Here is a 26,866-nt window from a genome sequence, read left to right as displayed (position 1 = left end):
GGGAGGACCAAACAAGGTCCAGTGTATGGCCTTTCACGTGAGTTGGACCCACCACTAACTGTTGCAGATTGAGCAACGAGAGATTGGCTTCGAACTCAGTCTCTGTGGTGCCTCTAGGTACCTTGTCCCAATGGTAATTGAAATCGCCTACCACCAGAAGGGACTTATATCTGGTGGCCAAATCTGTTAAAAGTTCAAAGAGGACGTCATTGAAATCTGGGGAACTTTGCGGCGGGCGACAGACCACCAGTATTACTATACATGAGGATTTAAGCGAGACTTTTATCCCTAACAGCTCTGCACTGGCACAATTTTGTGCTACAATCTCTTTCACTACGAGGCATTTTTTATACAGAAAGGCTACGCCCCCCCCTTTACAATCATTTGGACGATTATGCCAAATTGCGTCATAGTCTGGGGGAAGGGCAGCCAAAATGTCAGGCATAGAGGCAGAGCCCAGCCATGTCTCTGAGAGAGCAAGGATATCAATGTCCCCAACGAGCAATAAGGAGAAGACTTCTAGATGGTGCTTTTGTAAAGAGCGCGTGTTAAGTGTCGCTAATCTGAGGCCATATGACTGCCGGTCAGTCAGAGTCGGGAGAGTCCTGGGGCCAGTACCTGTGGTCTGCAGCAGGGCCTCAGCTTGCAAGTTGGCCAAAGTACTTTCATCTAGACAGATAGAGTCTGTCTTTAATGCCCATAAAGCATCGGGCGAGTATGTGCGAAATGGACCAGAGTTTGAGGCCCCTGGGGCCGTCCTGGACCGGACGGGCACAGGCGGGCTTTCCTCTGGCGCTCCTCCGGCGCGATGCTGCGCGCGATCGCTGCGCGCCAGCATACTAGTGATTATTTGTAGAGTGTGGCTGAAGGCACGTGCAATGACTAGCCCGCTAACACCCAAAGCGTGGTGTCAGCGTCTCTAGCCCACACCCAAGATGGCGGGCGGCGTGAGGCGGCGAGGGAATCACCAAAGTGGTGACAAAGTCCTGTTGTTTCCGATTATAGTGCAGGCAATGCGAAAATAAGAGGGAGCGTGGGGTCGCTGAAACAGTATTTGAGCAAACTGATCACTAAAGCAATGTTCGAGGCATATGGGCTGCAGATGGTACATTATGAATAGATCGCCATCTGGTGTTGGGCTCGGATGATTGCACTTTGTTTTTCTCTTGGAGAGTCTTTTGTCTCTTGGTGACTCCTCCCTTGGTTGGTAGTGCGCATGGGCATCGGCTCCATCCTTAGATTGTTTTTTTCCGCCATCGGGTTCGGATGAAGATCGAGACGCTCCAGATCAACTTCGCAAGAAAGTGATTTTCGGCGCGTATTCCCTTTCCAATTCGACGGTATTGTTATTCGAACGCGTTCATTTCCATTCCGACGCGTTACAAATTCAAAATAGAAGAGAAAAACTTGGAACTACGTCGAAGAACAGGAGGCCTTTCTCGACGCAGTCAAGCCCGGAGTCCATGGAAAGGACTCCATTCAAAAAATATCCAACGTGTGGTGCTAAGTTCCCACACAAGGACCTACACGAGGTGTGCAACCTCTGTCTATCGCCTGAACACGAATCCAGGGACTGCGAAGCCTGCGCAGCATTCTCCTCCAAGCTAACGATTAGAAATCGTCGAGCTCGAAGACACGAGGTTTCCAGAATGCAGGCGGAAGCGATCCCGGAGCTGTTCGGAGACGAACAAATCGAGGAAGAAGAGGACCAGTCGGGGTCGGAAGGGGACCAGTCGGAGGCTGAAGAACTCATCGAGCAACAAACCGTGAGTGACGACGTCCCCTTACCGAAAAACCGACCCCGTGCGGTAACGACCCCGCCCTCGGGCCCGGTCAAACCGCTGAAAAAAGTTTCCGACGCCCCGCCTTCGGGCCCGGCAACGAAACCGAAACTGAAACCGAAACACTCGGACTCCCACCATGTCGGATCCGAGAAAAGGGCGACATCGACTTCGGCACCGAGGCTACATACAAAGGACAGCTCGGGATCGAAACATTCCATGTCGAAACATAAATATGACTTATCGCCCAAGAGACACTCGATACCAAGAAAATCGGAATCGAGCAAACATTCGGTTTCGAAAATAACAAGATCTGAAGATCGAAAACAAAAGCACCTCTCGGAACCAGGACCCTCGGTACCGATTCAGGAACAACAGACAGATCCCAAACAAAAGATCTTGTTTATTGATCCACAAACTGGGAAAGTGGTCACGAAGAAGAGAAAGAGTGAACAGTCAGAAGATAAACCTCTTCCTTCAAAAAAGAGAACAATGGGGACGAATATAACTCCTCCTGCTTCTCCTCGTCCTAGACTAACACCCTCTTCTCCTATTCCTCACAATAGGCCAAATATTCCTACACCTTCCACACCAAGACCAGCTACACCTCAGTCAGATGTAGACAGTGATCTGGGGGAGGGAGAACCTCAAGGGGATGACGAAACTATCCCAGATGAGGAGGATCCATGGGAAAATTATGATGTAGGGTCAGATGAAGACAACGACCCAGAGCTATATCCCTCAAAGCCTTCACCACCTGATGATAACACAGGTTTTGTGCAGCTCATTAATAGGGCAGCGAAATACCATAAGGTAGATATACATACAGAACCTCAAATAGAGGATTTCTTGTTAGAGACTCTACCTAATGCACAGAGAACATCAGGTACTCTCCCTATGTTGAAGGGTCTTCTTACTCACACAGATGAGATATTCGAAAACCCAGTGAGAGCCAGGGTGTTAAACCCAAGAATTGATAAAAAATACAAAGCGGCTCCAAAGGACCCAATATTTATTAGAGGGCATGTACCGCTAGACTCGCTGGTGGTCTCAAACGCTCGTAAGAGAGCAAACTTGTTATCTACAGGAGAGGCTCCTCCACCAGATAAAGAGTCAAAGTTAATAGATGCATCAGGTAAAAGAGTAGCATCACAGGCAGCGAATAGCTGGCGTATAGCCAATACACAAGCACTACTCGCACGTTATGACAGGGCACATTACGATGAGCTAGAAAAACTTCTTACACATCTCCCAAAGGAACATCAGAAGAAGGCAGACCAATTAATACAGGAAGGTAAAATAATAACAAATACTTCCATTAAGTGTGCATTAGACGCAGCAGACACTGCAGCAAGGTCTATTAACACTAGTGTCATGCTAAGAAGGCACGCATGGCTTAGAATCTCAGGATTCAAACAAGAGGTACAAACAGCCCTACTGAACAAACCATTTGATCAGAAGACATTGTTTGGTTCAAGCACAGACGAGACATTAGAGAAAATGAAGAAAGATACGGAAACGGCTAAGTCAATGGGAGCATTGCAACAGCCAACACACAGAGGTTCCTTTCGTAGATCCACCTATAGAGGGGGCTCAAAGAATACAGGAACAAATCAGCAATCCACATCTTTCACACCTACATCACCCAGAGGTAATTCAAGAGGCAGTTACAGAGGTAACAACAATAAAGGAAGAGGCCGCGGAAATAATAATAACCGCAACGCCTAAGACCAATATTAGACCTCAGACCTCTCAATGCTTACATAAATTCGGAGCACTTCCACATGGTCACGCTCCAACAAGTACTCCCTTTACTGAAGAAAGGGGACTTTCTTTCTACACTGGATCTAAAAGACGCTTACTTTCATATCCCAATTCACAAAGCCCACAGAAAATACCTAAGGTTTGTGTTAGAAGGACAACACTATCAGTTCAAAGTCCTTCCATTCGGTGTCACAACAGCACCGAGAGTTTTCACAAAATGCCTAGCTGTGGTGGCAGCACACCTAAGAAGACAACAAATACATGTCTTCCCATACTTGGACGATTGGCTAATAAAGGCCAAGTCAAAGGAAGAATGTCTTCACAACACACAGAAGACAATTCAATTGCTGCACCACCTAGGGTTCACGGTGAACTACAAAAAATCACACCTGCAACCAAACCAGATTCAGCAATACCTGGGGGCTACAGTAGACACAGAAAAGGCAATAGCATACCTCAACCCAATCAGAGTACAGACAATGGTCGGGTTAATACAAAGATTTCAACCACAACACTCACTACCAGCACGAGTGTTTATGCAACTATTAGGCATGATGTCCTCCTGCATACTGCTAATACCACATGCCAGACTACAAATGCGCCCACTACAAGAGTGTCTAGCGACACAGTGGAATCAGGCTCAAGGGCAGATTACAGATCTGGTGTTGGTAGACGACCGGACGTATCGCTCTCTGAAGTGGTGGAACACAGAAAACATTTCCAAGGGACGGTCGTTCCTAGAGCCAATTCCACAAGTAATAATAACAGCGGACGCATCGCTCTCCGGATGGGGAGCGCATATGGACAGATACACAGTACAGGGGAAGTGGAGTGTGCAGCAAAAGAAACTGCACATCAACTACCTAGAGATATTAGCAATATTTCTAGCACTAAAAGCCTTCCAAATGCAAATAACAGGCAAAGCAGTCCTGATCAGAACAGACAACATGACTGCAATGTATTATATTCAAAAACAGGGGGGGACACACTCTCTCCAACTGTCCAGACTAGCACAGGACATATGGAGATGGGCCATTCCTCAAAAGATCTACCTGTTAGCGGAACACCTACCAGGAGTTCAAAACCAAATAGCAGACATCCTAAGCAGACAGTCAGAACAAGTGCATGAATGGGAGCTGCACGACCAAATACTACAGCCATTCTTCCAAAAATGGGGGCAACCAGAGATAGATCTGTTTGCCAATCATCAGAACGCAAAATGCAAAGAATTCGCATCCAGGTACCCACACCAAAGGTCCCAGGGCAATGCACTGTGGATAAATTGGTCCAACAGATTTGCGTACGCGTTCCCTCCTCTACCACTAATTCCATTACTGGTTCGGAAACTGCAGCAACATTCAATGACAATGATACTAGTGGCACCCACATGGGCAAGACAGCCGTGGTTCACCACGCTGCTACAACTCTCACAAGTACCACATCAAAAGCTAAGGTTATTACCCATGCATCTTACACAGAACCATGGAGAAATAATGCACCCAGATCCCAAACAACTGAACCTAGCGATCTGGCTCCTGAAGTCATAGAGTTTGGGTATTTAGATTTACCACCAGAATGCATGGAAATCATTAAACAAGCAAGACGTCCTACCACCAGAGCATGCTATGCAGCAAAATGGAAGAGGTTTGCTATACACTGTAACAGTAAGCACATCAACCCTCTGGACGCATCTACTAAACAAATCATTTGCTATTTGTTACACTTACAGCAATGTAACCTAGCATATACCTCTATCAGAGTTCATCTAGCAGCCATAGCAGCATACCTACAAAACAGACAACATCTGTCATTGTTCAAAGTACCAGCAATTAAAGCTTTCATGGAAGGACTCAAAAGAGTCATTCCACCAAGAAGACCACCTTCCCCAGTCTGGAATCTCAACATAGTGCTTACCAGACTAATGGGGCCACCATTTGAACCTATGCATAGGTGTGAAATACAATTCCTCACATGGAAGGTAGCCTTCCTCATAGCTATCACGTCACTTAGAAGAGTAAGTGAACTGCAGGCTTTTACGATTCAAGAACCATTCATGCAGCTACACCAAAATAAAGTGGTTCTTAGAACAAACCCAAAATTCTTACCGAAGGTTATTTCAGCATTCCACATCAATCAGTCAGTGGAATTACCGGTTTTCTTTCCAAAACCACAAACAGTAGCTGAAAGAGCCCTACATACACTGGATGTTAGAAGGGCCATATTGTACTACATAGAAAGAACACAAACTTTCAGAAAGACAAAACAGCTATTTGTTGCGTTTTCTCCCACACATAAAGGCAATCCCATCTCCAAAGCGGGCATTGCCAGATGGATTGTAAAATGCATTCAAATATGCTACTTAAAGGCAAAGAGAACATTAACTGTTCCTCCTAGAGCTCACTCTACACGTAAACTAGGAGCATCTATGGCATTTCTGGGAAACATTCCACTAGATGACATATGCAAAGCGGCTACCTGGGTTACACCGCACACCTTCACAAAACACTATTGTGTAGATGTGCACACAACACAACAAGCTAGAGTGGGACAAGCAGTATTAAAAACATTGTTTCAGACAGTTGCAACAGACACGGGCGACCACCGCTAGGGAGAGAACTGCTATATAGTCTATTCATAATGTACCATCTGCAGCCCATATGCCTCGAACGGAATATGCTACTTACCAGTATGCATCTGTTCTTGGCATAGAGGGCTGCAGAGTGGTACATGCCCTCCCAGCCTCCCCGGAAACCTGTGTCTGTTCCAGCATTATCTTATTTAGATACACTTACATGGGCACTCTTATCTGTATTCTACTATACTACTCCATCTAACCCTACTATGGCAAAACAATCTAAGGATGGAGCCGATGCCCATGCGCACTACCAACCAAGGGAGGAGTCACCAAGAGACAAAAGACTCTCCAAGAGAAAAACAAAGTGCAATCATCCGAGCCCAACACCAGATGGCGATCTATTCATAATGTACCACTCTGCAGCCCTCTATGCCAAGAACAGATGCATACTGGTAAGTAGCATATTCCTTATCAAACATGAAGAACATTTTTGACAGGAACACAATTTTTAAAAAAGGAGCAGAGCTCCATACAGTTTAAAACAATAGCGGTTCTTCAAATGCATCAGCGGTATGTCGTTCTAGGTCTAATCGGCGCACTCGCCGAGTAACCTCCTAAAATAGCTTTGCCTGAAGGCACGTGCAATGACTAGCCCGCTAACACCCAAAGCGTGGTGTCAGCGTCTCCAGCCCACACCCAAGATGGCGGGCGGCGTGAGGCGGCGAGGGAATCACTAAAGTGGTGAGAAAGTGCTGTTGTTTCCGATTATAGTGCAGGCAATGCGAAAATGAGAGGGAGCGTGGGGTCGCTGAAACAGTATTTGAGCAAACTGATCACTAAAGCAATTTATCAAACATGAAGAACATTTTTGACAGGGACACATGTGACAGCTACTCGCTGTGTATTTCCTGCAGACAGTCACAAACACAGGAAGGGTAGGTGTTACAGAGAACCCATCTGCATTCTGATAGCTCTTCTTGGGCAGGAAAAGAGGGGAAGCCTTCACTTACACCTGAATACACAGTGTCCTGTTTCCAACACAAAGGGCTGATTACCCCCTACTGATAGTCTGGAGCCAGGGCACTTCAAAGACCCTTCTTTGAAGTCATCCCCACTTCAAAGGCACAACTGGGTATAAGTACTGAAGCTCTGACCCTACCAAGAAAGTACACTCCTAGACCTGCGTAGAACTCTGCCAGAAGTAAGCATTTCTGTGTTAAAAGGATTGCCACTCTGCTTAGCTTCTGCTCTGGAAGAACTGCTTTTCTGCTTTGTTGTGCTGCCCTCCTGCTCTCACACACTCGACCCTATCTTCACCTCCAGCAAACATGTCTCCTTCAGCCACACTACGGCTCTCCTCTGGACTGACCACAGCTGCGTCCACTTTACCTACAACAAGCCCAAACACAACAACCACCCCAACCAACTCTACAAAGAAACTGGAACAAAATCACCATCGACCAGATCTCCTCATCGCTTCTTCAAAACGCCCCAGCCCACTCCTCAAACCCAGACCAAGCCGCCACCAACCTCACCCTATGGTTATCCAACAGCGCCGACATCCTAGCACCACTGAAAAAACGTCAAATCAAACTTGGCAGCAAGAAAGCCTCCTGGTTCAACGATGATCTTAAGAAATCCAAGAAACTCTGCCGCTCCCTGGAGAAGGCCTGGAAAAAAGACCCAACCACCATCACCAAGGAAGCCTTCAAAAACGCCACTCGCACACACCACCAACTGATCCGAAAAGCCAAGAAAACCGCCTTCAAGGACCGACTAGATAGCAACGCCCACAACAGCAAGGAACTTTTCAACATCGTCAAGGAATTCACCAATCCCTCGGCCAACTCCAACGACATCACCCCCTCTCAAACCCTCTGCGACTCCCTAGCCTCATTCTTCCACAACAAAATTGCAGACATCCACAACAGCTTCGACAACAAACCCGGAGACCAATCCACCCAACCATCCGCTGGACCTTCACCACCCTCGAACATCCTTAATGACTGGAACCCAATCTCCACTGAGGACACTATCCGCCTGATGAACTCCATCCACTCAGGATCCCCCACAGACCCATGCCCTCACCACATCTTCAACAAAGCAGACTCCATCATAGCACCGCACCTCAGAGACGTCATCAACTGCTCCCTCAACTCCGCCACCTTCCCGGAAAGCTGGAAACACGCAGAACTCAGCGCCCTTCTGAAAAAACCCACAGCGGACCCCACCGAACTCAAAAACTACCGTCCCATCTCGCTCCTCCCATTCCCGGCCAAAGTCATCGAGAAAGCTGTCAACAACCAGCTCGCCACCTTCCTCGAAGCCAACAACTCCCTCAACTCCTCACAGTCCGGCTTCCGAGCAAAACACAGCACTGAAACCGCACTCATCGCAGCAACAGACGACATTCGGACCCTACTGGACAATGGAGACACAGTCGCAATCATCCTCCTCGACCTCTCCGCAGCCTTCGACACAGTCTGTCATAACACCCTTCTACAGCGCCTCAGAAACATCGGAATCCAAGGAAAAGCACTAGAATGGATCACCTTGTTCCTCACCGGAAGAACTCAGAGAGTCCGCCTTCCACCATTCAAGTCAGAGGCCACTGAAGTCATCTGCGGCGTTCCACAAGGATCCTCACTCAGCCCCACCCTTTTCAACGTATACATGAGCCCCCTCGCAACCATCGCACGCCAACACAACCTCAACATCATCTCCTACGCGGATGATACTCAACTGATCCTATCACTCACCAATGACCCTCACACCGCCAAAACTAACCTACACGAAGGAATGAAAGAAGTCGCCGAATGGATGAAACATAGCCGTCTGAAACTGAACTCTGATAAAACAGAAGTCCTTATCTTAGGTACCTCCCCCTCTGCATGGGACGATTCTTGGTGGCCAGAAGCCCTTGGAAAAGCACCCATCCCGACAGACCACGCACGGAACCTGGGCGTCATCCTGGATTCCTCACTTTCGATGTACAAACAAATCAACGCCGTCTCTTCATCCTGCTTCAACATTCTTCGCATGCTCAAAAAAGCATTTCGTTGGATCCCCACCGAAACTAGGAAAACGGTCACCCACGCCCTTGTCACGACCCGACTGGACTACGGAAACACCCTATACGCCGGCACTACCGCTAAACTCCAGAAAAAACTCCAACGAATCCAAAACGCCTCAGCCAGGCTCATATTAGACATCCCGCGTAAAGAACATATCTCTGGTCACCTGAAAAACCTCCACTGGCTACCCGTCAATAAGAGGATCACCTTCCGGCTCCTAACCCACGCACACAAAGCACTCTACGAAATCGGACCAGAATGCCTCAACACTCGACTGTCCTTCTACTCCCCCTCCCGCCAGCTACGATCATCCAACCAAGCCCTTGCCACTGTACCCCGCATCAACAAAGCCACCATGGGAGGTAGATCCTTCTCCTACCTGGCTGCTAAAACCTGGAACTCCCTTCCCACTCACCTTCGCCTCACTCAGAATCACCTAGCATTCAGAAAGAAACTTAAAACGTGGATATTTGACAAGTAATTCCCCTCCCCTCCTCAAGCGCCTTGAGACCCTCTGGGTATGTAGAGCGCTATATAAATTCTTTGACTTGACTTGACTTGACTCTGCCCTGCTGAGGACTAGGATGGACCCATCTCACTGGAACCTAGTGCTACCAGGTGTCCCCGGTTGGTGCTTAATTTGAATGAATCTTTAAAAATTCATAACTCTGGTTCTATTTATTGGATTTTTGTCGGTTTAGTCTAGTTTTACTAATAAAAATATAATCTATTTGTCTAACTCTGTGTGGAGTATGTGTGTGATATTTTCATTGTGTTACTGTGTGGGTGTGTTGCACAAATACATTACACATTGCCTCTTTAAATTAGCCTCACGCTCTGTGCCAAGCTACAAGTAGGTGAGCACAGATTATCTTTTAGGGTGTATCTAACTTACCCTGACTAGAGTGGTGGTTCCAGCTTGTAGAGGGTGCCTACTCTGACAACCAGAACCTCAATTTCTAGCACTTCTCTGCTGCTTTATCGACTTTGAGAACAGAGTAGCTGACACTCCTTTGGAAGTCTTCACTTCAAATGAAAGCCAATGCACATGTTCATGAGTTTCAATGAGTTGGGTGATGCTTCTGTTTCTGTTTCAGATTGCTAGTTTGCAACATCATGAGAAAATAGTACGTGATGCTAAAAATCTAAGTGCAACACGAACTCCAGAGGGTGGTAACAAGAAACTGCTCTGCGGAAAATGTAAAAGATTTGCATGTTACACAGGAGACATCAGAACTATACAGGTAAGCAGCATATGGTAATACACCTTGTATTTTCACAAGTACACGTTGTAATAATTCAAGTAACGGGTTAGCAAGAAAAGCTGTGAACCAGATATTTATTATTATCTCCCGCTTGAGATAACACATAACATAACATGTGTATTTGTAAAGCGCACTTTCACCACTATGGGTATCTTGGCGCTGAATAACAGATGTTTCTGGTTACCCAACTCAATGGTACTAATTATATCGACCTCAGAAGGATGAAAGGTTGAGTGGACCCTCTGGGATTTGAACCTGACCATAAGGTAGAACACAGACCCCTGCAGAAGACACATTAGTCCCCTGAGTCACCAGACCTGAATAAATAACTTTCTCCATGTCAATTTGACTGTAAACTCTAATGTTCGAGGCATATGGGCTGCAGACCACACACTTTTGCATTAGATCTCCATCTGGTGGTGGGCCCGAATGATTACACTTTGTTGTTGTCTTGGAAGAGTCTTTGTCTGCTGGGTGACTCCTCCCTTAGACCGTAGTGCGCATGGGCATCGACTCCATCCTCAGATTGTTTTTTTCCGCCATCGGGCTCGGATGTGTTCATCGTTCGGTCCCGTTACCGATCTCTTTTCGAATCCATAAATCAATCTACAACATCAAGATCATCTTCGACATTGATTCCGGGTGCATGCATTGAAGAGAGGATCCACTTCTCCATTCCAGCGCTCTTCGGGGCGTTGGGCCCAACTGTGCCATTGGGCCTAGGCTCATGGAAAAAACACCGTTCAAGAAGTGCCCTCAGTGTGGACACAAGTTTCCCCACACCGACCTGCATGAGGTTTGCAAATTGTGCTTGTCTCCAGAGCACGATAGTCGAGACTGTGAGGGCTGTGCTTCGTTCCTGTCCAAGAAGACAATCAGGGACCGTCGAGCTCGAAGAGCTATGGAACAGTCATCGTCGTCGACACCAGACCTCATCATAGACGAGGCACCGATCGAGGTAGACGTTGAAAAACAGCAAGAAGACGTCGCTTCCGAGGCAGAAGAGTCAGCTTCCGGAGCTGAGGATCGATCTGAAGATGATGATCTTCTTCCAGCTGGTCAACAGGTTGTGAGTAAGAGCGTCGACCCTGTTCACCCCCCCCCCCCCCCCCCCCATTCCGGGACAGGCTTCGGTTCCACCCCCACCTTTGGATGCTTCAATAGAAAACATCATATGCTATCTATTACATCTGCAAAGATCTAATTTAGCATACTCTTCAATTAGATTACATCTAGTGGCTATAGCGGCATATCTCCAAAACAGACAACATTTGTCATTGTTTAGAGAACCTGCAATCAAAGTGTTTATGGAAGGACTTAAACAAATAATTCCTCCGAGAATACCACCAAGTGTGAGTTACAGTTTCTTACATGGAAAGTTGCCTTTTTAGTAGCAGTTACATCACTACGAAGAGTGAGTGAGATACAGGCATTAACAATTCAAGAACCATTTATACAACTTCCTCATAATAAACTGGTTCTCAAGAAAAATCCAAAGTTTCTGCCAAAGGTAATTTCACCATTCCATCTCAACCAATCCAGTGAGTTGCCAGTATTTTTTCCACAACCGCAAACAGTGGCAGAAAGAGCTCTTCACACACTAGACGTAAAAAGAGCAGTTCTATACTACATAGATAGGACAAAACCTTTTCGTAAAACTAAAGAAATGTTTGTGTACTTTTCGCCTCCACATGGAGGCAATCCGATTTCAAAATCAGGCATTGCCAGGTGGATTGTTAAGTGTATTCAAATTTGTTACCACAAAGCAAAACGCACTTTAACCATTCCTCCTAGGGCTCATTCTACCCGTAAGATAGAAGCATCTATGGCATTCTTAGGAAACATACCATTAGATGATATCTGTAAAGCAGCTACATGGTCTACTACACACACATTTACAAAACACTATTGTGTAGATGTGCAGGCAAAACAACAAGCAAGTGTAAGCCAGGCTGTACTAAAGACATTATTTCAAACTACTGCAACAGATGTGGGTGACCGCCGCTAAGGGAGAAACTGCTGTGCAATCTATGCAAAAGTGTGTGGTCTGCAGCCCATATGCCTCGAACGGAAAATGCTACTTACCAGTATGCATCTGTTCTTGGCATGTGGGGCTGCAGAACCACACACGCCCACCCGCCTCCCCGGCTACCTATATCTGTCCCAGTCTTATGTTATTTAGATACACAATACATGGTCATCCTTATCTGTAATAATACAACTCCATCATTTGCCCAAATGGCGAAAACAATCTGAAGATGGAGTCGATGCCTATGCGCACTACGGTCTAAGGGAGGAGTCACTCATTTGGCAAAGACTCTTCCAAGACAACAACAAAGTGTAATCATCCAGGCCCACCATCAGATGGTGATCTAATGCAAAAGTGTGTGGTTCTGCAGCTCTACATGCCAAGAACAGATGCATACTGGTAAGTAGCATTTTCCTTTCTTCTGTGGAGCTTGATTACCTTCGGTAGGGTAGGCTTTCTTCACACCACGGTGGAGAGACTCAGGGTTGGAAAAGAATAATTATCTCTAGTACCTCTACCCATCCAGCAACAGTGCTGCAGTCCTTGTTATGCCTTCTTAAGCTCAGGGTTTGGTGCTCTTCTGGTTCCTGCATCACACCTTAATATTACAGATGGCTTCTACCTTTGTGATAACTGTGACCACCACTGGTTTGAGCAATACTCCCCTCTAAGCCTCCAATTTTGACCCATCCCTTCACTTACTGCATGTGAAGACCCAGCACCCGGCTCAAAGAGAGAGATGGCAGTGTTTTACCATGAAATCAGTTGTGTAGGATGGTTGTTTGGGTCCTGCCTCCTCCAGTTGCTGTGACTTAGCACTATTTAATGTCTTTCTCCTTCCTGGCTCTGGAATCTCTGTGTCTGTTTCCCCCACTCTGCCAGTCTGATGTCTTCCTCTTTCTCCACAGGTTTTAAATCAACATTTGGTGTTCTTGGAATTGCTTCCAATAAGGGTACTATTGTTGAAAGGAATAAGAGTGAAGAAAGTAGGCCTCCTTGTTTCGGAACTTGAAAGGTTACCATTAATTCTTACTTTAGGTTTGGGTTTTGAGTAGAGGGCCAGGGTAAATTTCAATTTCAAAATACTGTATTCGGCTTTAGAATTAAAACCATAAAAGATGCACAACTCCATGTAGCAATTAAAAGATACAATTCATAGCCGTAAAAATATAGGGAAATAATCCCTTAAAGACAATATATATATCTAGTACAAGGAATAATCCGATAGAGAAAACGCACAATGGGGGGTGCATACCAACGTTGAGGGTTTATTAGCTCGCCACACAGTTCCTGGATCTCAATGAGGATTTCAGAAAGCCTACTTTAAAAGGTATACATTCTGGTTTTCAGCAGTTGTAAATAAAAAAGAGCTGGGCGTACCTGAATAAAGTTCAACATCTTTAAAAGAGGTGTTAAAAAATATCTGCGAGGTACTTCATAAAATTTACAAAAAAACATAAAGTGTACCAAATCCTGAGGAGACACTCCGTCGCAACCACAGGATGCTAATACCTGACCTCTGCAGCTCCCTTTTGGGACAGCAAGCAACAGATGAAAATAGTCCAATCAGAACCTAATCAATAAAAAACGCTCATGAGAGGACAGTGGCCACAGGAGATATGGCTCAATGGATGGGGTTGTTTTAAGCAACATATGTTTATGGACGCTAGATTTTCCAATTTCTAAGTCGTCTCTACCGAGCTTTTTTAGGGTAGTGAAAGTTTTCTTTACAAATTCCACATCCTTCAAAGTGATAGAGTCAGACTTTAAAAAAAGGTCCGGCCGCCCCAGCTCTTCGAAACATCCCTTAAAGTATTTTAACCATGGAATGTGTGTCATATGGTCGAGGCTCATATTTTCTCTTAAAATTGGGTGGTTAAGAGCTAGATCTTTATTTAGCCAGCAGTTGAGCCAAAACAACAAAGGGCGCATAGCCAAAGTATCCCCTATAAATGGCAACCCCAATTCTTCATCTACCACCATGTTTGATGTTCTACTGGGCACTCCTAGGAGATGTTTTAAAAAGTATTCTCCACTACCTGCCACGCATCAGTTGCTACATAGCCTCAGATTTCGCTCCCATAGCTGGCTATAGCAACACTTTTGGCCTGATATATTTTCAACATTACCCCAACTGGGCGCTTGCATTCGCCCTTATGACCTCCCCTTTTTTCCTCTTGATCAGGGCCCCCCCAGTTCAAGCGGTCATCTAATAAAACACCCAGGTAAGGAAATATCGTGGTCATTGGTACTTTCTCATTACCCACTTTAAAAGGGTACTGTTTCTTCGGGCGAGTCCCAACGTGCATGATATAAGATTTAGAATAGTTAATTGCAAGGTCGCGGTCCTCCATGAAGCTCCGAAATGTGTCAAGCAGGGTCTGAAGCCCCCCTGCCGCCCTAGCGACGAAGACCGTTTCGTCCGCATATAGCAGGACTGGCAGACCTCGTTGCCCCACATATGGGAAATAGACCCCTGTTTTTATCAAAGTTTTTTTCATATCATTGATGTATAGATTAAATAAAAAGGGGGCCAGGATACACCCCTGCCAAACCCCCCTCTCTATTTTAAAATCCCTAGATACACGGAGATCCTGGCCATATCTAATGTTGGCCTTATTGTCCCTGTGCTGATCCTCCAGGAAGTCAACCAAATTATCCTCCACCCCCTTGGCTCTCATGGATTGCCACAGTTTCCCCTGATTGACACAATCAAAAGCAGAGGTAAGATCCATGAAGGCCATGTACATTGTACCTTGATGGGTCCTTGTATACTTCTCCAGGATCATATATAAGTTAAGGCATTGGGCCTAAGTGGACCGCCCTGGGCGAAACCCGTATTGTATGTCAGAGATGATCTTGTTCTCTGCCGCCCAGGAGGATAATCTTCCCAGTATCACCCCACCCACAACCTTAACCACAGAGTCAAGAAGGGAAATCGGTCTATAACACAAAGTGCTATTACGATCACCCTTCTTGAAAACTGGCACAATGATTGAGGTGCCCCAGGAGGCCGGGCAGCCGATCCTGGCCTCCGCGTTGAGCACAGCCATCAGTACCGGAGCCCAGAGAAGTGGATTTGATTTAAAAAGGTCTGTAGGAATGCCATCTGGGCCTGGGGCCTAAAATGCCCTTCTCCACCTCTTTCTGCTCAAATATTACTGGAGCGTGGATGGTAACTCTGCCTTGGGGTTGGAGATGAACCATGGGGCATCTGAAAATAGATTGAAAATGAGACACCCATTCATCCTCAGTTATGTTAGTGCATATTTCTCCATCCCCACCCCTTTCAAATAAAGGTCGGTTAATGATGCCCCAGAACCTTGCGCTGTTCCCCAAGGTACTAGCCTCCAATAGATCTCTCCACATTTTCTCCTTCAATTCACCCTTACGGGTGGCCAAACCCGTTTATGCTCATGACGTCGGACACAAATCAAAGATTGATTTCTCAGGGTAGCTTTTAGGGCATCTTTTAATTGTCTCGCTGCCTTAGAACATAGTGGGTCAAACCATCTAGGGTCGGATAGCACCGTCCTATGTGAGGGTGCCCATACCTTAGTAATAATGACATCAAAAGCCTTAAGGACACCCCCCCCCCACCCAGGTGGTAACCAGATGACACACAAAAAGCTAATTCAATTGCACAAGACACTTGTACCTCGCCATAAAAGGAGTCTGGGTATATGTGCAACCATTTTAGGCGGTGTCTACCATCCACAGGTCTCAACATGCCGGGGACTGTAACCTTAGCTTGTGTTAACAACAGCCTACCTTCAAGGTGCATGCAAGTAGGGTTATGGCCGCTAAAAACGCTATCCATGATTATAAACCCGCTGAAATTAGACTGGAGGCCAGTGGAGATCAGAATATGATCTATAAAAGAACAATCACTACATCCTTTAAAAGAGGGGACGGAGTGTATGCTAAGGGGGCAGATAAAGACATTGATGTTAACAGGTCGAATTCATTAAGCAAATTATTCAGTGCTTCCCCCTGAGTAGAATGCTCAAAGTGGAATCCCCGCATCCTGGCACAACCCAGCTCAGCAATGCATCTGATTTTGGGGTCTCCACAGGGGTGAATATTGAAATCCCCCGCCACCATGTGATTATGAGCGACAGAACCGCAGGACTGCCTTATAAGACAACCCAGCTGGGCAATCTCGCACTCCTTCTGCGCGCTTGTTGCATTATAAAAATTAATAATGCCCATGTTGTCATATCCTCTCTTTACAACAATACCTTGCAAATCCTTGTTAGCAGTAGGAAGTTGCTGGATCATGCAGGTCACAGCCAATGATAAGTAAATCACCAGACCCCCCCTAGCTCTGCCACATGGAGACGGGGACACAGGGATGAAAAAGGCTTTATAACACTCCAGAAACAGGCTACAGTTCACGAGCCAAGTCTCCTGGAAACAGATCACAGGAAATTGTTTGATGAACTGCACCCATATGGGGTCCCGAAATTTTCACATCAAACCTGCTATGTTCCATGACAGGACATTATAAGTGTCTGCACTTGCAATCATCCCTTAATGTGCAGCCGGTAAAAACACCCGCTGCTGGGGACTAGTCATCCTAGATGCCTCCATTGCGCTGGGCACAACATTACCCATGGAAATGCGTGGGGACCTCTGCTGGTATGGTAACTCTCCAACGGGCTCTGAGTTCTTATTTAGTCAGTCGCACTCATTCAACCTTGATAAAACTGAAAATCTTTGTTAGCTCTAACCGAGTAGCAGGCTGATAACCAATCATTCGGGGTTGAACACCCTGGGATAGTGATTGACTGCCACCCATAACCTCACGGGGTCTTTGACCTATCACATGAAGTACTTGTGTTTAAGCGCCTTGTGTAGTCAGCCTTGTAGAAAAAACCCAAGGGAAGAACCTGGATGCCAGAAACACGTTGTGTACGGTCAAAATAAGCAATTTTTAGGTCTCGTTCGAGACCTATTGCTGCCAAGTTGCTTGTCAACGGACACAGACAGGGTCACGAGCGGCGATTCAGATCCGTGAACGCGCAGATTCTGGTCCGTGCACGCGCACCAGCCGCCACCACATGCACTAGCCGCGCACAGACACACCAGCAGGCACCAGCCGCGCGCACACGCACCAGCTCACACACGCACCAGCCGCGCACACACGCACCAGCTCACACACGCACCAGCCGCCCCCAGCCACGCACACACGCACCAGCTGCCCACACACGCACCAGCCGCCATGGCCGCGCACACACGCACCAGCCGCCCGAGCCTGTGCACGAGCCCCCAAGGCACCAAGTCTCACTCACCGGGTGTCATCACCTCCGCCTCCATTGACGTGGCACACACGGGGCTTCCCTCACTGATGGGAGCCCCGCACTTGTATCCACAGCCTCAGTCACCACTTTTCTGCTGCCACCGCCGGGCTCCCCCTCCGGCATGGGAGCCCGGCGTCACCACTTCCATCTCGGCGAGTCACTTCGTGCACGAGCTTATGGCGGAAGTCCCGCCCCACAGCAAGCATGACGCTGCCGGACTTCCGGATTTCGCGCCAGTCGGGCCGGTGGCCAGCCAGGAACTCAAGCGATTTCCAGGTACTTGTTTTTAAAAATTTCGTTTCCGATAGAGCTATTGGGTAGTGGGTTTACTTAGCACGACTACCTCGTAGAAATATAAATTTTTGGAAAACCTAATAAATTCTTAATAAAATATTTCACTTTCCTGAAGTAGTTGCTTGCGCTAGTTTTACACCACTTTTGTTCGGGTGTGGTTAGGATGGGCCAATAATGAACTCCATCTGCTAAGCGAAGGCATATGGCTGGTGTCTCTAGCTGCATCTTCTTAAAAGAATCTAGCCTGCTTTTGAGGCTACCCAATGAATATGCAGATATTTGCCATTTTAAATCGGGAGCATGTAAATGCATCTCATGCTTATGTAAATAAATCTCATGCATATTTAGTTTGGATTGTCTAAAAGACTGACCATTTTCTTGCTCAACTGAGCCGTATTTAGTAGCCAAGAAGTATGGCGAAATAAGGTAAAATGTTAAGATGCTTTAATTTGATTCCTTGGCCCTTGTGTTCTGAAATAACAGACGATTACATTGCAGTCTCTGCGAAGCTGCGTAATTAGGTAATTATTTAAAAACACTCTGCAGTAGTGAGCAAGTCTCACTCAGTCAAAACATTGGGTCATCTTGGAGCAAGTGCCTCTATTTCATCCCTGCACTAATATCTTTGACTTTCGAAGTATACTATAAATCATTTGCTGAGAACCGGCTACTTAAGTGTGTGTGTTTTTAACGTTACATGTTATTGTCCAGTAGATGAGCACGTGTGCTCCGATCGGCACATAACAAAACATTTTAATACCATCTCTTGCAATTGAATGGTGAAATGCTATGTTCTCGCTTGATTTTTCATAATGCAAAAATTACATTGAGTTTAAAACGTTTACACTCCTTTAATTTTACTTTGGAATGGTAACCATTTTGATAATAAACTTTTAATAGCAACCTTGATTAAAGCAACCACTTTTTCTCACAATGCATATATTTTTAAAATGTGTCTAGTATTTGGTACTTAGCCACTTCGGATGAGGAATGAAAAACTCAGATGAGAATACACCAGAGAGTAGACTTCACTTCACAAGCATCTTACCCTGTTCCTCTGTTTGTTTAATGCTGTAATCAGAGTAACTAGGCTCTTCAGCGATTACTTTACTGGTTCGAGCATGCCTCCCTTTTTGGTATCTTTTATCAGGACGCATCACTTTGAACTGCTTCACTTTAGGGTTGCTACGTCTTTTCATATTATCTGGACTCCATGGTTCTAGTTTAGGGTTTTCTGTTATAAAGCATTGTTTCCAGTTCGAGAAGACACACGTGAGATGAAACCTCTCAGATTGGGACTGAAAACATAATTTTCTCAAAACAAGCAAGATTGGAACAACGTTTTTTAAAGTATTTAGTATGATTTCAGGCTGCATTGTGTTGGTGAAGTTCTCTTCTGCACTGGTTGCCTGTCTGTTAAATGCCCCGTATTTTATCCACTCTAAATAAGTGTCCTTTGGAAACATGCAAATTGCCAGAGAAGACGTTTTAGAACCAAATTTAATCCATTATTCTGTAACATCTTGGAGTTCTGAATTGAAGAAAAAGCTTTGCAAGCAAGCAAACATGTCTGCTCGTTCCAGGCTCACTTCCACCGTACCCACAGCAAGTATCAATTAATTTCTTCAAAGTAAATGTTGGTAGAGATGACCATATAGTCTAACGTTCAAAATAATATATCTGAGCCTGGAGACCATGGCAACTGGACAATTCTACCCCACTCGCATCTATCCACCCCTCAACAGCTCGACCCCCCCCCCATTCCCCCCGCTCTCCACTCCCACACCTTCGCCCCCCTTCCTCCTTCGTGACAGTTGTTGAACACAAAAGTGTCTCCAGCTGGAATCTGACATTATTCCTCATTTGCAAAAAAACACTGCATTCCATTTATTTCACATAGTAGAGAGCATCTGGCCTCTGTTCTGGCCCGCGTGTGACCTTTCTGAAATTTGATGTGGTGCCAGGGATCAGTTACTCACCCCCTTCCACACCCCAGATCATGTCCCAAGGTGGTGGAGTCCTGACTTTGACATTACATTCATTTTCGTGATTGATCACAATTAAAACGTTTATCTCCATGCATTTTAGGAGGAGCAAGTGCTAGGGTGGCCAGCTGCAAAAAAGATAATAATGTAGGTCTATTGTTGCTAGGTATGCAAAAGTAGCCTTTGATGGCCCACTGCTGGCGGTACACATTTCCCTCTTGTTGTCATTCCGGGCTCCAGTTATGCTCAGTACATCCGACCTTCTCAGTTAAACACTATCCTTTCTTGAGGGACAGTGTCCTGGACATATCTTATCAAATTCTTCTAGAGTTACCAAGGGTCATTATGCTTCTTCTACCCCTAGAGACATTACGCAGTCGCCTCGTACCATCCGCTTATCAGACCATTAGTTCTTGCTTAACCTCTTGTGTGCTCGTGACGGAACCGTTCCGTCACGAGCCTTGAGTGGGCTGTGTTGGTGATGGAACGGTTCCGTCACGGACCGCTCGCCGCGCCTGCGCTTAGAGTTCTATTAGGCGGTCGGGGCCATGACGGAACTGTTCCGTCACAAGCACAGCCCACCCAAGGCTCGTGACGGAGCGGTTCCGTCACGAGCACGGGAGCGCCGTGCGGCCCCCCTCCCCCTTAGCACTGCGGCGGAATAGCCGCCACAGCTAAGGGGTTAAGGGCTAAACTAGCTATATAAGCGACAAGCGCTGAAAATCACAGAAGTAAATGTTGCTCTGGGAGCCTGGTTTACTTATTGTTCCTACTGCTGCATCTCGACACATGAGCGCTGTGGTAGTAATGGCAGCTTTCACTGGGCACAGACACCAGCCGTCAGTGCACGCTTCCACCAGGCACACACCACCAGACGTCAGTACATGCTTTCACCAGGCACACACACACACACCACCAGCCGTCAGTGCACGCTTTCACCAGGCACACACCACCAGCCTCAGTGCACACTTTCACCAGGCACAGACACCATCAGTCGTCAGTGCACGCTTTCACTTGGCACAAACACCACCAGCCGTCAGTGCACGCTTTCACCAGGCACACACAACCACACCACCAGTGCACGCTTCCACCAGGCACACACACACACACCATCAGCCGTCAGTGCTCGCTTTCACCAGGCACACACCACTAGCCATCAGTGCACACTTTCACCAGGCACAGGCACCATCAGTTGTCAGTGCACGCTTTCACCGGGCACAAACACTACCAGCCGTCAGTGCACACTTTCACCGTATTTAAGCATCACAGTGGATCCCTGTCACACAGACAACCACACATACAACCACAGACACAACCACACCGTCAGTGCACACTTTCACCAGGCACAGACACCATCAGTCGTCAGTGCACCCTTTCACAGGGCACAAACACCACCAGCCATCAGTGCAAGCTTTCACCCGGCACAAACAACACCAGCCATCCGTGCACGCTTCCACCAGGCACACACACAACACCAGCTGTCAGTGCACGCTTCCACCAGGCACACACCATTAGCCGTCGCTGCACGCTTTCACCAGGCGAACACACACCACCAGCCGTCAGTGCATGCTTTCACCAGACACAGACACCATCAGTCGTCTGTGCACACTTTCATTAGGCACAAACACCACCAGCGTTGGTGCGCGCTTTCACCAGGCACACACAACCACACCGTCAGTGCACACTTTCACCAGGCACAGACACCATCAGTCGTCAACGCACGCTTTCACCAGGCACACACACACACCACCAGCCATCAGTGCACGATTTCACCGGGCACAAACACCACTAGCCATCAGTGCACGCTTCCACCAGGAACACACCACCAGACGTCAGTGCACGCTTTCACCAGGCACCCACACACCACCAGCCGTCAGTGCACACTTTCACCAGGCACCCACACACCACCAGCCGTCAGTGCACCTTTTCACCAGGCACACACCACCAGCCATCAGTGCAATCTTTCACCAGGCACACACACCACCAGCCGTCAGTGCAAGCTTTCACCAGGCACACACACCACCAGCCGGCAGTGAACATTTCCACCAGGCACACACATCACCAGCCATCATTGCACAATTTATACAGGCACACACACCACTAGCCATCAGTGCACACATCAATTGTTAATGCATCCACAATTAACTATTGTAGCAATCGCTGTATGGCGCACTTCACTTTTAAACATATTCACCTAAAGCGCAGCATGACACCATTGCAAACAAAAAAAAATTAAAAAAAATTTGGCCTACAATTTATAGACTTTTGTTGCAATTGGTGTTGCAATATTTAGCAATGCCAATAGCTCAAACTTAATTATTGCGAGACCTATTGCATTGCAAATGCTTGTTAAAATTCTATCCACAAGGAAAAGACTATTGAAATTCACAACAATACAGTCACCCCCTCTGGGTTCCCTCGAGCTCCCTAACCAACCCGCACGACGCACCATGATAATATTGCGTTCCACCATTGGACCCACAGAGGTGTTGTTCGACAGCCAATGAGTAACCTTGTGTTCGAGGCGTATGAGCTGCAGATTGTACACTTAGCATTAGATCGCCACCTGGTGTTGGGCTCGGATTATTGCATGTTGTTGTCGTCTTGGAAGAAGTCTTTGTAGTCACAAGATAGGTGACTCCTCCCTTGGACGATAGTGCACATGGGCATCGGCTCCATCCATAAATCGTTTTTGTCCGCCACTGGGTTCAAATGCAACTTTTCCGCTCCTGTTCGAAAATCTACTTTTCAAAGACTTTGACACTCAAAACCTTCTAAAAACAAACTTCAACTTCAATATACATATACATAGACTCGTAAACCCCAAGTTGTCCAGTGTCTCAATTGTGTGATTTGTGTGCTGAACACACTGGTTGAATGACTTGGCCATTATGAGCCAATCGTCTAAGTATGGGAAGACATGGATATGTTGTCTTCTGAGATGTGCTGCTACTACTGCTAGGCACTTTGTGAACACTCTTGGTATCCTCTTCCACCACTAAACAGTGACTTCCTTCAGCTCCCCCAACAGCATACCACTCCTGTAAGGGGGAGATTAACACAATTCCTACCTGTCTGGAATTCTATCACAACAGACAAGTGGGTAAGACAGATTATCCAGTTCCACGAGTAGTTTGGAAACTTAGACTTGCATCCCTGACACTAAACCTAGTTGCTCCCACATAGGCCCGTCAACCCTGCTTCACAACCCAGTTGGAGCTCTCAGTAGTTCCTCACCAAAAACTACATCTTACACCCAATCTCCTCACTCAGAGTCCTGGAGAGATAAGACATCCAGATCCTAGTTATCTCAACCTTGCAGTCTGGCACCTAAAATCTTAGAGTTTGGCTACCTTAATCTCCCACCAGACTGCATAAACATCATCAGAAGAGGCTAAAGGTCCTATCACAAGAGCCTGCTGTGCAGCAAAGTGGAAGTGGTTTGTGATATGCTGTAATATCAATCAAATCAACCCACTTGATGCTTCAGTTCAAAACATGATATGCTATGTATTACATCTGCAGCGTTCAAATTTAGCGTAAACATCCATACGCTTACATCTTGCTGCAATAGCTGCATACCTCCAGAATAGACAACATCTGTCTCTCTTCAGAGTGCCTGTCATTAAGGCATTAATGAAGGGACTTAAAAGAATCATTCCCCCAAGACTTCCACCAGCTCCAGTGTGGCATCTCAACATTGTCCTCACCGGCCTGATAGGTCCATCTTGTTAAATGTTAAATGTTACAGGATTTCTAGAGCTCATGGCTACCCGTGAGCGTCCCAGCGCTGAATGAGTACAGGCGGAGTCGTAAGGGGAGGCTCACCGGAACAGCCAGGTTTTCAGAGATTTTCAGAAAGCCATAAGATTAGGCTGTGCATGAATGTCAGGAGGGAGGGAGTTCCATAATTTGGAAGCGTTGTAGGAGAAACGCCGACCTCCTGATCGCGCTCTCTTGATCTTGGGTGGCAGAGTTAGATGGGCATTAGAAGATCAAAGAGGTCTAGAGGTGGTGTAAGGAGTCACCAGGTCTCTGAAGATGGGAGGGGCTTTACCGTTAAGGATTTTGTGCGTTAGACAGAGCGCCTTAAATTGCACTCTTTCTATCACGGGCAGCCAGTAAGTGCTTTAATGGCTGGCTTGGGCGAGCACCGGCTCTTGGTGTTGGTGAGGATCCGTGCGGCCGCGTTCTGCACCACCTGAAGTTTGGTAGTAACTTTCCGCGGGGCACCCAGAAACAGTGCGATGCCATAATCCAGACGTGACAGGATGAGGCATTGGATGAGGGGTTTCCTTGATGGAAAAGGGAGCAATGGTAGAATTTTCCGGGCGGATGGCAGAAGCCCATAGCAGACCCCGGCCATTTTCCTAGCTTGGGTGTGCATGGTGAGGTTTTGGTCTAGCCATAGTCCGAGGCTTTTGATCTCGGATTTAGGGGTTGGGGGCTTGCCCATGCATGGGGGCCATAGAGATTCTGGACGGAAATGAGCCTGATTCCCCATTACCAGTATCTCCATCTTGTCGCTGTTGAGCTTCAAGTGAGAACTGTCCATCCAGCTGACTATGTCTCTCAGACAGGAGTAAAGATTGGTGGTAGGGTTTTCCTGCTGAGAGAGGGAGACAACCAGCTGGGTGTCGTCAGCGTACATTAGGAGTTTAATCCCGTGGGGGTGACTATTTTTTCCAGCGGGGACATATATACGTTGAAGAGCGTGGGGCTCAAGGAGGAGCCCTGTGGCACTCCGCAACGTATAGGGGTCTCTTTGAGCCTTTTGAGCCATTGCACAGAAGTGAGCTACAATTTCTCACTTGGAAGGTAGCTTTCCTCATAGCTATCACATAACTGAGGAGAGTATGTGAGCTTCATGCCCTAACCATAGAAGAACCATTTTTATAAGTACACCATAATCAAGTGGTTCTTCGGACCAACCCTAAATTCCTACCTAAGGTCATTTATGCCTTTCATATCAACCAATCTGTTGAGTTGCCTGTGTTCTTCCCTCAACCAGATTCTGTGGCAGAATGTGCATTACACACCTTAGCCTCTTGCACCCTGATGACGAGCTCAGCTCATCATACAACATGGTGGTGCTGTGCTGATGACGAGCTGAGCTCGTCATGACCTCCGTGGAATGCCCACACGGGGATATTTACCCCGCTGTGCTGGGCCTTCCATTGAGCGGGCGTGGCCATGACGAGCTCAGCTCGTCATCAGCACAGGGCCACCGTGCTGCATGATGAGCCGAGCTCGCCATCTGCACCGCGGCGCCCCTCCCCCCGCGTCGTGCGGCAATTAGCCCTGCGGCGATGGGGCTAGATGTGAAAAGAGCATTAAAGGACAAAACCTTTCCATAAAACAAACCAACTGTTTGTGGCTTTTGCTCCACCGCATAAAGGCAATTCCATACCATAATCAAGTTTTGCACGGTGAATAGTCAAGTGCATTCAAATATTCTATGCAAAAGCAAATCGAACATTAACAATTCCCCCTAGAGCGGCTTCCACACACAAACTAAGGGCTTCTATGGCATTCTTAGGAAATATACCCATAGATGACACCTGCAAACCTACAACTTGGTCTACACCTCACACATTCACAAAACACTATTGTGTAGATGTGTTAGCAAGACATCAAGCTAGTGTGGGCCAAGCAGTTTTACGTGCACTATTTCAGATGACTGCAACAGCTACTGGTTAGCCACCGCTTTGGGAGATAATTGCTATATAGTCTATGCAAAGCATGTGATCTACAGCTCACATGCCTCGAACGGAAAATGCCACTTACCCAGTATGCATCTGTTCTTGGCATGTAGAGCTGTAGATTCACATGTGCCCCCCCCACCTCCCCGGGTACATATACCTGTTGCAGTGACATCTTACTTAGATACATATATACATGGACATCTCTCTCTACTACTCTCACTAACTCCATTATCATCCTCTGCCGGAAAACAATCTAACAGGAGAGTTGATGCCCATGCGCACTATCACCGAAAGGAGGAGTCACCTACCTTGTGACTGGAAAAGACTTCCTCGAAGAAAAACAAAGCGCAAACATCTTGACCCAACACTAGATGGCTGGCTTTGCAAAGTATGTGAATCTACAGCTCTACATGCCAAGAACAGATGCATACTGAGCAAGCAGCATTTTCCATATTGTCTGATTAATAAAAAATAATTACATTTGAAGAGAAGTATAAAACCATATGCACATTAATTCATAGAATTAATTACAAAAGATAATGTTAACTAGATAAAACCATTAAAAGTTCCATAGAGGGAGGCGTGGCCGGGCAAGATGGCCGATCGAAAGTAGACCGTATCGGCTCCCGGTCCGCGCGGCATCTCGGGGCAAGTTCTGTTGGCTCCCGCGGGCTGAATCACTCAGAAAGAGGTGCTCCTCAGCGGAAGGTATGCAGCACTGGTGAAGCTGGATCTGATGTGCCTGGAGGGCTGCCAGCGCCCTTTCCTGCGGCGATCTCCCCTGGAGGGAACTTGGAGCTTGCTAAGATGGCGGCAGGGGCTCGGAGTGAACGGAGATCGACACGGCTCGCATGAGCGGCACGGCGCGATCTGGCCCCCTGTGGATTTCCGGGACATCGGCGGAAGGCGCGGTAAGCCTCGGGGATCGCTTGAGGGGGTGTCTGAGACCGGAGGGACTTGCGGCAAAAATCCCACGGCATGCCTGACTTTAAGCTGGCGACCGCACTGCTCCCAAATGGTGGTGACCATTGAGCACTGACCCCCTGCACCTACAGAGGACTGTCCACGTGGTCAGGAGAGCGCACCTGTAG

General features: G+C 47.0%; 1 protein-coding gene across 1 annotated transcript in view; it reads left to right on the top strand.

Annotated features, from left to right (window-relative positions):
* RIGI (RNA sensor RIG-I) overlaps positions 1 to 26,866 on the top strand; it is an 818,172-nt gene that overhangs the window by 764,196 nt on the left and 27,110 nt on the right. Inside the window, exon 18 of the mRNA XM_086961483.1 lies at positions 10,292 to 10,438. Within this exon, the coding sequence (XP_086817609.1) occupies positions 10,292 to 10,438 (147 nt within the window). The remainder of the gene's footprint in view (positions 1 to 10,291; positions 10,439 to 26,866) is intronic.

Source organism: Lissotriton vulgaris, chromosome 3_1 (genome assembly GCF_964263255.1).
Source record: "Lissotriton vulgaris chromosome 3_1, aLisVul1.2, whole genome shotgun sequence".
NCBI lineage: Eukaryota > Metazoa > Chordata > Amphibia > Caudata > Salamandridae > Lissotriton > Lissotriton vulgaris.
This window is presented reverse-complemented; position numbering and strand designations above follow the sequence as displayed.